We start from the raw sequence: 12,421 nt of genomic DNA, 5'->3' as shown, positions 1-12,421 counted from the left end.
CCTGCTTCTCCTGGGGCCCCGTATAAAGATCTCAGACGTGAAATGGGTATATCAATCGGGACTGTTTGAAAACAGTACAGTAGCCTCGGCAGCAGGGTCTTCTTCATAACTGATATACGCAAGTGATAGTTTTTAGAGTCCTTTCAAAACTTGAAATGCCCTTTGTCAGCCATATCATATAATGGTCCAATATTGTACACTAAGACTGCATAATAAGAATGTGTGTGAAACTAGTGTCCATACTAGTAATTCCCAATGAATGATAGCAAGATAAATACAAAATAAATTATTTTGTAATATGGTCTCTGTTGTTTATAAGTTATTATTTGGTATCTGAAAGGGACATTCAAGCACTGATGAACCACATTTAGGTGTTCAATACTTTATAGTAGACAGGGACCAGGGGAATAAATCGATTATAAAGTTTCCAAGTGCTCAATTAGATTACAAGAAGTTGATCTCCCATGTCCAGAGTTAACTTACATTTTGAAAACATTTGCTCTCTTAAGCCTTGTAGACAACTTTAGGCCCTTTTAAGAAAGTAGTATTCTGGGTAGTATTTGTAAGCCTAAGCAAGCAGTAGAAATGAAACCTAAGAAAACTACTTGGATAGATTTTCAGTTTTTCCTTCTTTATGTTCCAATCATAATTGTGGTCTTCAAGAGAATATTCTTGCTCCCGAATGGAACCTTATGAAAATTTCAGCAAATATTTCTACATATTCAATGATGTCTATGTACCATTAAGTCAAAAGTATCAATGGTTACTACATCATGTGATGTAACTTTATCAGTCATACAGCAATTTCTCTGTGTGCAGCATGTGCCATTACAACATGTATAATCTTGAAAATAGTGGAATTTAGGTCTGGCTAAATATGAAACATTCCTATGTGCTTTCAGTATACCAATCAAAATGTAAAAAAAATTGATCTAGTACTAGAAGTGCAAAATAACCATACCTGTTACAAACAATAATCTATAATCTTCTGCATTAATATTACATGTGTTAAGAGATATAAAGGACACCAAATTATACATATTGGGGGGGATTAAACTATAGAAAGTAATGTGTTTACATGTATGAATTTCTCCTGTCCACAAAATAGTTTAAATATAATTAAGGATTACAGATTCTGGAATGTGATTATTTGCATTAAAAAGGAGACAGGACGATGGCTTGTTAACACCTCCTACTGGCTCCAAAAAGCTGACAAATTTCACACATGGCTGGTTTTGAGAGTATTTAGGAATGTGTCCCACACCAAGCCAGTAGACCACTGCCAGAGATCACCATGGACACATCACTGCTGTTCATTTATCCTCTCTTATCCTATCTTTTGCTAGTTGACTGCTCTGAGATACCATTTCAGGAGAGGATGCTTCTGAAAGCCTTGGGATTGAATGGAAGACCTAAACCCGTTGCTCCTGGTCCTGTACCGAAAACACTATGGAAAATTTTTGAGAAAGGCATTAATGCTGACAATCCGTGCAGGATGGAGGGATTTCAAGTACCTGGAAATATTGTCAGATCTTATAAAGATCAAGGTGAGTTGAAAGAATGATAAATCAATATACTTAAAATAATGGCATCAATTAATATACCTGTTTTATACAGTAGATGAGGCTCTGTAGTGATTTTTTTTTTCGATGTTACAGTTCATAGATGTAGGTGCATAGTCTCTGTCAACATCCATAGTTACCTAACTTTCATGTGACTTGCTTATTGGAACATAGTAATATTATATTAAGAGGCTTGTTTTACCCCAAATAGTTGATGTGATTGATTTTGTATCAGTGTGGAGCCCCTTTCACACTAGCGTTTTTCACACGTGACTTCTGCATGTGTTTCTGATGTGCAGAACTCTGACTCATTGGGGCAGATTTATCAAGCTGTCTGAAAGTCTGAATATTCTAGGTTGCCCGTGGCAACCAATCACAGCTCCCCTTTAAAATATTCATGGACACTGGTAAAATGAAAGCTGAGCTGTAATTGGTGGCCATGGGCAACTAAGAATATTCTGACTTTCAGATAGCTTGATAAATCTGCCCCATTCTATTCAACGGGATTTGTCAGAGTTGCATTTTTTTCAACAGGCATGCTCTATGGAGATGCATCCAAAACGCATTGCACTATGAGACGTTTTTCACTGAGCAATTGCCTGACTGAAAACTGATTGAACTCTGATGAAAATGTCACATTTTTACTGACCAAAACCTGATCGCACTCTGATCAGACTCTGATGAAACTCTAGGCTAGTGTGAAAGACGCCTTAAACTATCATACCCAGATGGTACAACCTTTATTGCTGTAATCCCCCCTCATGCTATGCATGGTTTAACATCAATGGACGCATATACCAGTTCCATGTTTGGAGACCTCTTCCATCTGATATGGAACTATTTTAGCTGTGGGACGGTTAGTGCATGTAATCATCAAATGAACTCACCAGAATCACCTTACCAGGGCTCATAACATCACTATATATGACAATGTGCCTAACATTCCTGCTTTCAAGTTAAAAACAACATTTGGATATTTATTAAGGCCTTAGGGACACAATTTGCGTACAGATGCAGGGATAAGTATACTACTTGTATTATTGAGTGCTAAAGATTGTGCATTTTGTAATTCATACTGTCATGTGCTATATTTTGTCTTAATGTGGTACTAATAAAACTTATTAAATAACCTAATATATTTCTTTTATTTCTTTTATGCAGGGCCTTTAAGCTCTAATGACATGTCTCATGAATTATTGTGCCTCAAAAAACATCTCTTCTTTGACCTTTCTGTGGTGGAAAAAAAAGAAAAAGTAACACTTGGACAACTGGAGATCAAGTTCAAGCACAACACATATCAAGGGCAGGAATTCCAGCTTCAATTGTACCGTCCCTTGCACATGACCTTAAAAAGTATGAGAGACCACAAGACCAGTAGGAAACTTCTGTTTGCTCAGTCATTTCGTCTTCATCACAAGTCTCTTTCTTTCAACCTTACAAAGGTGGCACAAGACTGGACCAACACAAAGAACAATATGGGGCTCATTTTGGAAATATTTGCTGATGGTAATACAACCATGGTCAATCATTTGCCTTCCTCTTGTGAGCATATCAATTCTTTCATCCATGCGTCTTTGCTTACAGTCTCTCTTGACTCCACTAGTTGCAAAGCACCTCGTATCAAGAGAAGCACAGAGCCATCAATGCCAACTCCAAGTAATATTTGCAAAAAAAGGAGACTGTACATTGACTTTAAGGATGTAGGATGGCAAAACTGGGTCATTGCACCCCGTGGTTACATGGCCAATTACTGTCATGGAGAGTGTCCTTATCCGCTGACAGAAATGTTGAAAGGTACCAATCATGCTGTGCTTCAGACACTGGTGCACTCTATAGAGCCTGAAGTCACACCTTTGCCTTGCTGTGCTCCAACTAAGCTATCCCCCATATCCATGCTCTATTATGATAATAATGACAATGTTGTATTAAGACATTATGAGGATATGGTAGTTGATGAATGCGGCTGCAAATGAGGCACCCTAGTCTCCCAGTTTAACCTAAATGCTCCTCCATCATATTGGTGGAATTATTTAGGAGCACTTGATTCTATTCTTGAACATTTGAAGCAATATTTGTGCAAACGAATGAAGAAGAAGAAAAACGAAGGAGACTTCCACCAAGTTTCCGAACATTGGAATAAGGAAGTTATCTTAAAGTATAAAGAGAACATTTCTGGAGTCCCAGGGGGACATTATTTTTGTCTCCAAGTGAAAGGGAATTATTTTGATACAGACTAAAGAATTTTTATTAATGTGTACTCCCACAGTTGTTGCAGTCACCCTGTATTACGCTGATTATTCTTTGTAGCACTAAGAAGGAAGCAAACTCTGCTTTGGGCACGATATATGGACTTCTGCAAATTAACATACTGAACCATTGTATACAGAAATTGCTACAAATGTATCATTTTTGAGAAGTTTATGTAATGGGTGGGTTTAAATAAAGCTGTAGATAAAAAAAAAACAAACAAACAAAGAAGTAATGTTTACTTTATGAAAAATATACAAGTCTTTATACCTTGTATTATATGACAACAGATTTTTTTTAAAATTCTATAACACATAGGATGTATCGTTTATATTATATATTGTTAAGCACAACATCTAAGGGTGGTTTCACATTGGTGTGTTTTTTTCACATCAGTGATTTTTTTACCGAACCCGTCTTGTCAATGGAGTTTTTCATACGTCAGTTTTTTTCCACTGATTAGTGGTCGATTTAGAACCTGCTTTTATTGTGCTCAGTGACAAAATTCAATTAGTGGAAAAAAAACTGCTTCTAAATTGACCACTGATCAGTGAAAAAAAACCAACGTATGAAAAAGCCCATTGAAAAGAATGGTTCAGTGAGGCATCGGTGAAAAATCCCTGAAGAGAAAACCAATCTGTATGTGTCCATAAGCCAAAATGACTTCAGTTAAAAATCACTGATGTGAACCCCCCCCCCCCCCTAAAAGTGAACCTGTTACCTTGACAATCCAGTGAAAACTGGTAGCTCTAACCCACAAATACATGGCACCAGCTCAGGGCGAGCTGGTGCCGGAGCATATATTTTCATTAATGCAGGAAACCCCCAATTGCTGTTTTGGTGCTCCGTTCTGGTGCGTTGAAACGCGTTGTAATGTAAGGTGTAAAATCGGGGGTTTCTTGCATTCATGAAAATATGCTCCGGCACCCTGAGCTGGTGCCATGTATTTGTGGGTTAGAACTACCACTTTTAAGTGGTAGGTTTCCTTTAAGTAGAAGGAGGTGCGAAGCTGATCAAAATATTTAAATGAAAATGACCCAGTGATAGCTTTCTCAGATAGGAAAATCCCTGTTTGGAATCATCCTATTGACTCCTAAACCCAAAAGGAGTAGCTATTTAAACACAAATTAAATTCTATATCAGAACATAATATTCTATAGACCGGTCAGATATAATGTTTAATAGGAGAAGTTCCTTTTCAAAGAAAACACATAGAATATTATACATACATATTTAGGCAGACATTTACAGTAAAATAGCTTATTATTAAACAGTTTTTACAATTATATTAAATGGTGTATTTATAATCACGTGTAAAAAAATTTTTGAATGCAAATCAATTCACATAGTCCAGTTCCATCATCTGCAGCCACATTCATCCACAGCCATATTTTCATAATGTCTCAGGACCACATTGTCATTGTTATCATAGAACAACATAGAGATAGGCGACATCTTTGTTGGGACACAGCAGGGTAGCGGGATATCCTCAGGCTCAAAAGAATGCGCTAGAGTTTGCAAGATAGCATGGTTTGATCCATTCAGCATTTCTGTTAGAGGATAAGGGCATTCTCCATAACAGTAGTTGGCCATGTATCCCCTAGGAGCTATCACCCAGTTCTGCCAACCCACCTCTCTAAATTCAACATATAAGCGCCTCTTTTTGCAGATATTGCTGGCCAAAAATGGTAGCTTGCCATAACTTCTCTTCTTTCGTGGCCTCTTACACTGCAGTGGATTGAGGGTCACAGTTAGAAGTGTAGTATAGAGAAAAGTTTGTATACCCTGACAATCATCAACTGTACTTTCCTTTCTATGAAAAAGTTCTAGAGCAAGTCCCAAGTTTTTATGAGGGTCTCTCCAAATCTGGCAAACGTCGGTCAGATTAAAGTACATTGACTTGTGAAGCAGACGGAAAGTTTGGGCAGCCAATAGTTTTCTGCTAGTTTTCTGACTACCCATTCCTTTCAGGGACATTTGTAGAATTCTGTATAGCCGCAAATCAAAAGTCTGTCCATAGTAGGTGTTTTGACTAAACCTTAGCTCCAGCCGTCCCATTGTTACCATCTCCTCTTTTTCCATGGCAGAAAGATTGAAGAATAGTCTCTTTTCCAAGCAAAGGTTTAAAGGGGGACCTGAAGACGTAGGAATAAACCTACCTAATATAAAGGCATTCAAAAGAAAAGAATTTAAAAACAAAATCCACAAAAAAAAAAAATAATAATAATCGAAGAAATGAATTGCATAACTGGAAAATGCAGCACTATATAGTTAGCTGGTAACATACGCAAGTAGTAAACACAGCCAGAGATCCAAGCTGGTGCCAGACTAGTCTTCTGTACTAGTTTTATCACTATGCACAAACAGCAGCTAACTCAAAGACCTAAAAGATGGGGTACATCCTAATACTGCTTTCTTTGAGGCCTCGGCAGTCACTTCTTGTAGATATTTTCGGGATGAGTAGTCAAATGGTATATTAAGCTTTCTTCTTAGAAGCTCTCTAGGCTGCATTCACATTTTGCATTTACATTGAGTTTTTAAACAACACAACTGCTGAGGAGAAGAAATATGCCTTATTAAATTGCTGTTAACATTGCTTTTACAAAATGTGATGTTAAAACATTTTAACATGGCACATGCATTGTGTTAACATATATGTTAAAGGGGTATTCCAGGAATAAGCATAATTCATATACAAATGGGTACTCAAAATATAAGCTAATGTGTAATTAATTGTTATTTAACATTTTGCTCCCGTTAGCAGAAAAATGCTGATGACAGACTGTAATGAAGAATTAAAATGCTACTGGCCCTTTAATCAGTCTGTAGATTTTCTCCACGCGGTCCGTTGCAGAGCAGACACAGGACAGAAGATGGCCTCTGGTCATATGTCCACATCACATGTCCTGCACCTGCCTGGGCAGGTCATGTGATCACCACTATGTTTGGCTGTAGTCGGTTGGTTGCAGTGCATTCAGTATGGCCACTGTTGTGGTGATGGCAGTTACACATTATTACTATGGTAACAGAGCAAGAAAGTCTGTTATATCATCACTGGGAGCAGAGCATTAAGAGAGAGGAGGAGTTACTGAGAACTAAAGGATCATGGAACTTGTAGTTTCCAGTGGCGGCCATCTTAGTGATAACTCCACCTACTTTAGAGAGGCCATACATTTTGTAAATCAGAAAATCAAACTATTGAAGCTCCATTTTGTAACTAATGACATTGAACATTGTTGTATTCATTTATTTATATCATCAAGATTTTTTGTGTCAGACGTTCATATTCCCGGAATACCCCTTTAATATATGGGGTACCATTATGTTACCAGTTGCATTTTGTAAACACAGATGTTAACAGCACTGTACTTAGGCAAATTTCCTCTCCTCAGCTGTAGTATTGAGTTTCAAAATGCAATGTAAACGACAAGTGTGAACACATTCTGTTTCACTTGCATTTCTAAACATGTCAGCCAGATCATGTGAACGCAGCCTCATGGTGAACACATACATGTGAGAGGATCAGTGATCAGACATTTATCAACTATCCTATTGTGGCCAAACTAGCTTTAAACAAGGTATTAAACAAGCATTTTAGGAAAGTATAAAACAAATCCCATCCTCATGTTGCAACTAAAACCGCTAGCACTTCAAATATGGCTCTGGATATCCCCTACAGCTTTCATCCTTTGGCCAGTGACACACGAGGTGTTTTGGCTTTTTTCAATTTTTTATTCAACTCAAAGGCCCCTTCCACACTGGCGTTTTTCACGCGCGAGTTCTGCGCGTGCATTTGACGCGCAGAACTTGCATTGCACTCTGTCCCATTGTATTCAATGGGTCTTTCTTCATTAGCGTTGGTTTTCACGCGCGTGCTTGCGTTCGTTTTCACGCGCGTATTTAAACATCTGCAATGTGTTCTTCACACACATATATATTGTTCTTCACATGCTATTTTGGGCGCACCGTTCCGCGCGTATCTCCCGACAAGTAAGCAGATGTGCCGAACATCTGCAATCTATTCTGCACTGTGTTTTTCACTTAAATGATCCTGTGTTCACTGTTTTTATTCTATTCTTCACATCTGCTAACTTGTCGGGAGATAATATACACGGGGAACAGTGAAGAATAGATCGCAGATGTTTGCAACTTATCAGAAGACATTATTTTTCAATTAAATAACACATTTTAATCCCAAACCATGGTCCCTTTGAAAAATGCTCGAGTCACCCACTGACTCGCGCGTGAAAAACGCGCCACAAACGCTAACAACACGCGCGTGAAAAACGCAAAAACGCTAATTACTCCAAGGAAAAATGGAACAAAAACGCAGCCAAAAACGTCAGTTTTTCACGCATTGCACCCTGACGTGAAATGCAACGCTAGTGTGGAAGGGGCCTAAGGGTGAAGACACACATGGCGTTTTTAGGACGTTTTTGGGACGTTTTTAGTTAGTGCGTTTTCAGATCGTTAAAAACGCATGTGTTAAAAAACGCATCCGTTTTTGGAAACCGCATGCGTTTGTCCGTTTTTCCGCATTTGCGCAATGAAAAACGGACAAAAACGCATGCGTTTAACACATGCGTTTTAATGATCTGAAAACGCACTAAAAACGGCGCACGTGGCGTTTTTAGGCCGTTTTTAGTTTTCAGATCGTAAAAAACGCATGCGTTTTGACCAGTTTGAATTAAGATAATTGGTCAAGCCTGTCAAAAACGCATGCTTTTTAAAAAAAACGCATGCGTTTTTGACAGGTTTCACCAATTATCTTAATTCAAACTGGTCAAAACGCATGCGTTTTTAACGATCTGAAAACGCACTTAGTAAAAACGGCCCAAAAACGCCGTTGGGTGAAGACACACATGGCGTTTTTGGGCCGTTTTTGGGCCGTTTTTACTAAGTGTGTTTTCAGATCGTTAAAAACGCATCCGTTTTTTAAAAACGCATGCGGTTTTTGAAAACGCATGCGGTTGTCCGTTTTTCCGAAATTGCGCCATGAAAAACGGACAAAAACGCATGCGTTTTCAAAAAACGCATGCGTTTTTTAAAAAGGGATGGGTTTTTTAACGCACGCGTTTTTAACGATCTGAAAACGCACTTAGTAAAAACGGCCCAAAAACGCCATGTGTGTCTTCACCCTAAGGCTGGTTAAATTAACGCAAAACACCGCCGGCTCGTTCCCGATCGCAGGCATTTCCATAGAAATGCCGATGCGATCGGGCTGAGGCCTGCCCTGGTGGGCGCGACTTTGTCTGCGTTTGCGTGCGCAGACAAAGCGCTACGTGTGGCACCAGCCAAAAACTGAATCTTCTTCAGCTTCCTTTTCTATGGGATTATATTGTTTTAACTTGTGTTGTGTCCATTGTGTTTTCAAAAGTCTGCATTTGTGAGGTACATTTTTCACTGCACCACAAACAAGAAACACACGCACAAACAAGAAATCTAAGCAAGAACACACAAAAAAAAAGTCACTGTGATTTTACAAATCATTCAAATTCAAAATCGCATTTGTTCAAAACGCCACGTGTCTCACTACCAAGATGAAGCAAAAGCCCCCAGGTGACCTTGGCCTAAAACATTTTATGGTCACTATGTATGCTGCATAGTAAAGCATGGGTGGGTTCACACTTTCAGTTTCTCAGATGCAGTTTTTGATGTCCAAATCAGTAGTGAAGTAAAAAAAAAAGACAGGAATACAACTCAATAATTGTTTATAAGTTCTTGCCCATTATGATCCAAACCTGCTTTTGGCTTCAAATACTGCATCTGAAAACTGAACATTCTCATATGATTTTGCCCAAGATCCCCTCCCACTTGTGTTTTGGATATGTTTAAAAATGCAACAAAACCACCGTGAGGGAACGCATCCTGAACACAGTTTCCGACATGCCATTTTCGCTGCGTCTTTAAATGCATCCAAAACGCAAGTGGGAGGGGGTTGGGCCAAAACGCATTTGCATTTCTAATGAAACACATTGGAAGCGCATATGCGTTCTGGCCAAACCCCCATTCCACTTGCGTTTTGGATGCAATTAAAAACAACAAAAACAACACGTGGGAAACCGCCCTGATTGCTTTCACACATGGCGTTTACTTTGCGTTTTGAAATGCAAAACAACAGCTGTTAATTCCTGTTAACAATTGCATTTACAAAACACATTGATAAAACATGTTAACGTGTGTTTGGTTATCAAGTTGTTCATGCATGCTTTAACATTGCATCAACATTGCATTTTGTTAACAGCAAAATAATTAGGCAAATCTCCTCTCCTCAGCTGTTGTATTGTGTTTCAAACACAATGTAAACACCACATGTGAACACAGCCTTAGCACATTAGTCATCAAGTGTAGAGTTTCATCAATAATAGATTAAGTAACAGTGAGGGCGTGTTCACACATTGCGTTTTGACCTGCATTTTTAACGCATATACAACAGCTGAGGAGAGGTGATTTGCCTAATTATAACGCGTGCGTTTTGTTAATGCATGCATTAACAAACGTAAACAGTAATGTAATTAGGTAAATTACCTCGCATCAGCTGTTGTAATGCGTTCCAAACGCAATGAAAACGCAACCAATACGCAACGTGTGAACGCGCGCCCTGAGGGCGCGTTCACACGTTGCGTTTTGGTTGCGTTTTCATTGCGTTTGGAACGCATATACAACAGCTGATGTGAGGTAATTTGCCTAATTACATTACCGTTTACGTTTGTAAACGCAATGTTAACGCATGCGTTAACAAAACGCATGCGGTAACGCTTTGTTAACGCATGCGTTAACATCGCGTTTACGATGCGTTTTGTTAACGCATGCGTTAACAGTGATGAAATTAGGCAAATCACCTCTCCTCAGCTGTTGTATATGCGTTTCAAACGCAATGAAAACGCAGGTCAAAACGCAACATGTGAACGCGCCCTAAGGGTGATGTCACACGTTCAGTTTTTCAGATGCAGTTTATGATGCCCAAACCAGGAATGGAGTGAATGTAGGAGGAGGAGCAGCACCTTTCAATTATTTGTCTTACCCATTATCATCCACACCTGCTTTTTGCTTCAAAAACTGCATCTGAAAAACGGAACGTATGCCATCACCCTAAGGACAAAATGTTAAAGGGCGCGGTCCCACGTTGCGTTTGCAAACGCAGACGCAGACCAAACCGCGCCCACCGGGCGGTCCGCGGTCCAATCGCATCGGCGTTTCTCTATGTTTCTATTGAAAACGCCGATGCGATTGGACCGCGGACCGCCCGGTGGGCGCGGTTTGGTCTGCGTCTGCGTTTGCAAACGCAACGTGGGACCGCGCCCTAAAGGAATCAGACTGAGGACTACAAAAAAAAAGAGTAGAAAACAAAAAAAAAAACTAGCACAATGTGAACCTGGCCTTACCCTGATCAGGAAAGACCCGAATTACACTACCAGGGACATTGAACTCTTCCACAAAGCATAAATCTTGATTCTTTTTGGGGGTCATACTTCCCATCCTCTGGTTATAGATCTTCCACAGTACAGAGGGTATAGCAGGGGGTGAGACAGGATTTGGCTTAGCTGGGAAACCCAGACTTCTTAAGAACAATTCCTCCCTGAGTCTCATCTCTGTATCTGTTGATATCAAGACTAACACAGACAGAAAGCCCCCCAGTGTGAGCCACAGCATTTTGGTAATCTCTGCAGAACAATGCTGAATTCATTGATAACCCAGCTTTATATTCACCAATCAGCTCTTAAGTGGAGATGCTTGTGGAAAAGCCTGTTGGATTCAAGCAGCCCATGGTGTGTTTCCACATTCAGGTTTTTTATTGTCGTTTTTGAATCCAAAACCTATTATGAAGACCATGGGGCACATGTATCATAGTTTTTTTTGGCTGTCACTTTTTCAAGTTCCCTGAAGTTGGCCTGCTTAATTATTGCACTGTATCTTTTTAGTTTTTTCCCTTTGTGATACATGTGATGTGTTGGCTGTTTAGACTTACTTTTGCGACTTTTTGTTTAGACTTTGAAGTTGCAAATAGTAGCTTATGAACGCGATGTTAGTGGAACGTGTGAACGCTCCCTCAGAGTTCGAGGACACCCAGGCTTGGGTGGTCAGTCAGCTCTGCCAGAAGCTAGAAGTAGTAGTAGTAGTGTTGGAAAGTCACTGCCGACTGTGACGTGGTACTACGTAAATTGTGGAAAGGGATTAATACAAGATACCGGGTTCTGTGTTTCCATAGAAACGCACATGTCAACTGGGACCTTACTGTATGCATTCCGTACATAGTAAAGCCAAGGTCAGAACTACACTGTTCTCAATGTCCTGAGTGTGTGCAGTGAAGCAACATGAATGCGCATGAACTAATTTTGTCTGTTACTTACTTGGTTGACATGAAATAGTCCTTCTCTATGGCATGGACCCTTTACTTCTACTCTTGTACTGTTTAGTCAGATCAGTATCTGACAGCTATCGTTTGTGTGAGCGGTGTTTTATTCTACAATTTTTCAAACACAAACAAGCCATCTCCTTATGTGTATCCTGCAAGGAGTAATGCGCATTGCTCATCAACATCTTTGAAAATTTAGGGATTTATTTTGGCTTTCACTGGTGAAATACACCACAACACAGCGTAGTTAGGTATA

General features: G+C 39.5%; 2 protein-coding genes across 2 annotated transcripts; one reads left to right on the top strand and one right to left on the bottom strand.

Annotated features, from left to right (window-relative positions):
* The first annotated feature begins 1,294 nt into the window (after positions 1–1,294).
* On the top strand, positions 1,295–3,990 carry LOC140091963 (derriere protein-like). The gene is made up of 2 exons (XM_072126552.1): positions 1,295–1,547; positions 2,724–3,990. The coding sequence occupies exons 1-2, from the start codon at positions 1,295–1,297 to the stop codon at positions 3,533–3,535; spliced, it is 1,065 nt and encodes a 354-aa protein (XP_071982653.1). The 3' UTR covers positions 3,536–3,990.
* A 984-nt stretch (positions 3,991–4,974) lies between these two features.
* On the bottom strand, positions 4,975–11,508 carry LOC140135176 (protein DVR-1-like). Its single transcript, XM_072156323.1, has 2 exons — positions 11,195–11,508; positions 4,975–5,968 (listed from the first exon to the last, which is right to left on the bottom strand). The coding sequence occupies exons 1-2, from the start codon at positions 11,460–11,462 to the stop codon at positions 5,169–5,171; spliced, it is 1,068 nt and encodes a 355-aa protein (XP_072012424.1). The 5' UTR covers positions 11,463–11,508; the 3' UTR covers positions 4,975–5,168.
* Positions 11,509–12,421: the final 913 nt, after the last annotated feature.

The sequence above is a fragment of the Engystomops pustulosus genome, chromosome 1 (genome assembly GCF_040894005.1).
Source record: "Engystomops pustulosus chromosome 1, aEngPut4.maternal, whole genome shotgun sequence".
Classification (NCBI taxonomy): Eukaryota; Metazoa; Chordata; class Amphibia; order Anura; family Leptodactylidae; genus Engystomops; species Engystomops pustulosus.
The sequence above is the reverse complement of the archived record's forward strand: the minus strand, read 5'-3'. Positions and strand labels throughout refer to the sequence as shown.

What these genes read in the sequence shown, in the direction of transcription:
- LOC140091963 (XM_072126552.1), top strand. Translation starts at nt 1,295, where the DNA reads ATGGACACATCACTGCTGTTCATTTATCCTCTCTTATCCTATCTTTTG. An exon ending in CAGATCTTATAAAGATCAAG is followed by an intron (nt 1,548 to 2,723) that starts GTGAGTTGAAAG and finishes TCTTTTATGCAG; the next exon opens with GGCCTTTAAGCTCTAATGAC.
- LOC140135176 (XM_072156323.1), bottom strand. Translation starts at nt 11,462, where the DNA reads ATGCTGTGGCTCACACTGGGGGGCTTTCTGTCTGTGTTAGTCTTGATA. An exon ending in TCGGGTCTTTCCTGATCAGG is followed by an intron (nt 5,969 to 11,194) that starts GTAAGGCCAGGT and finishes CCTTTATATTAG; the next exon opens with GTAGGTTTATTCCTACGTCT.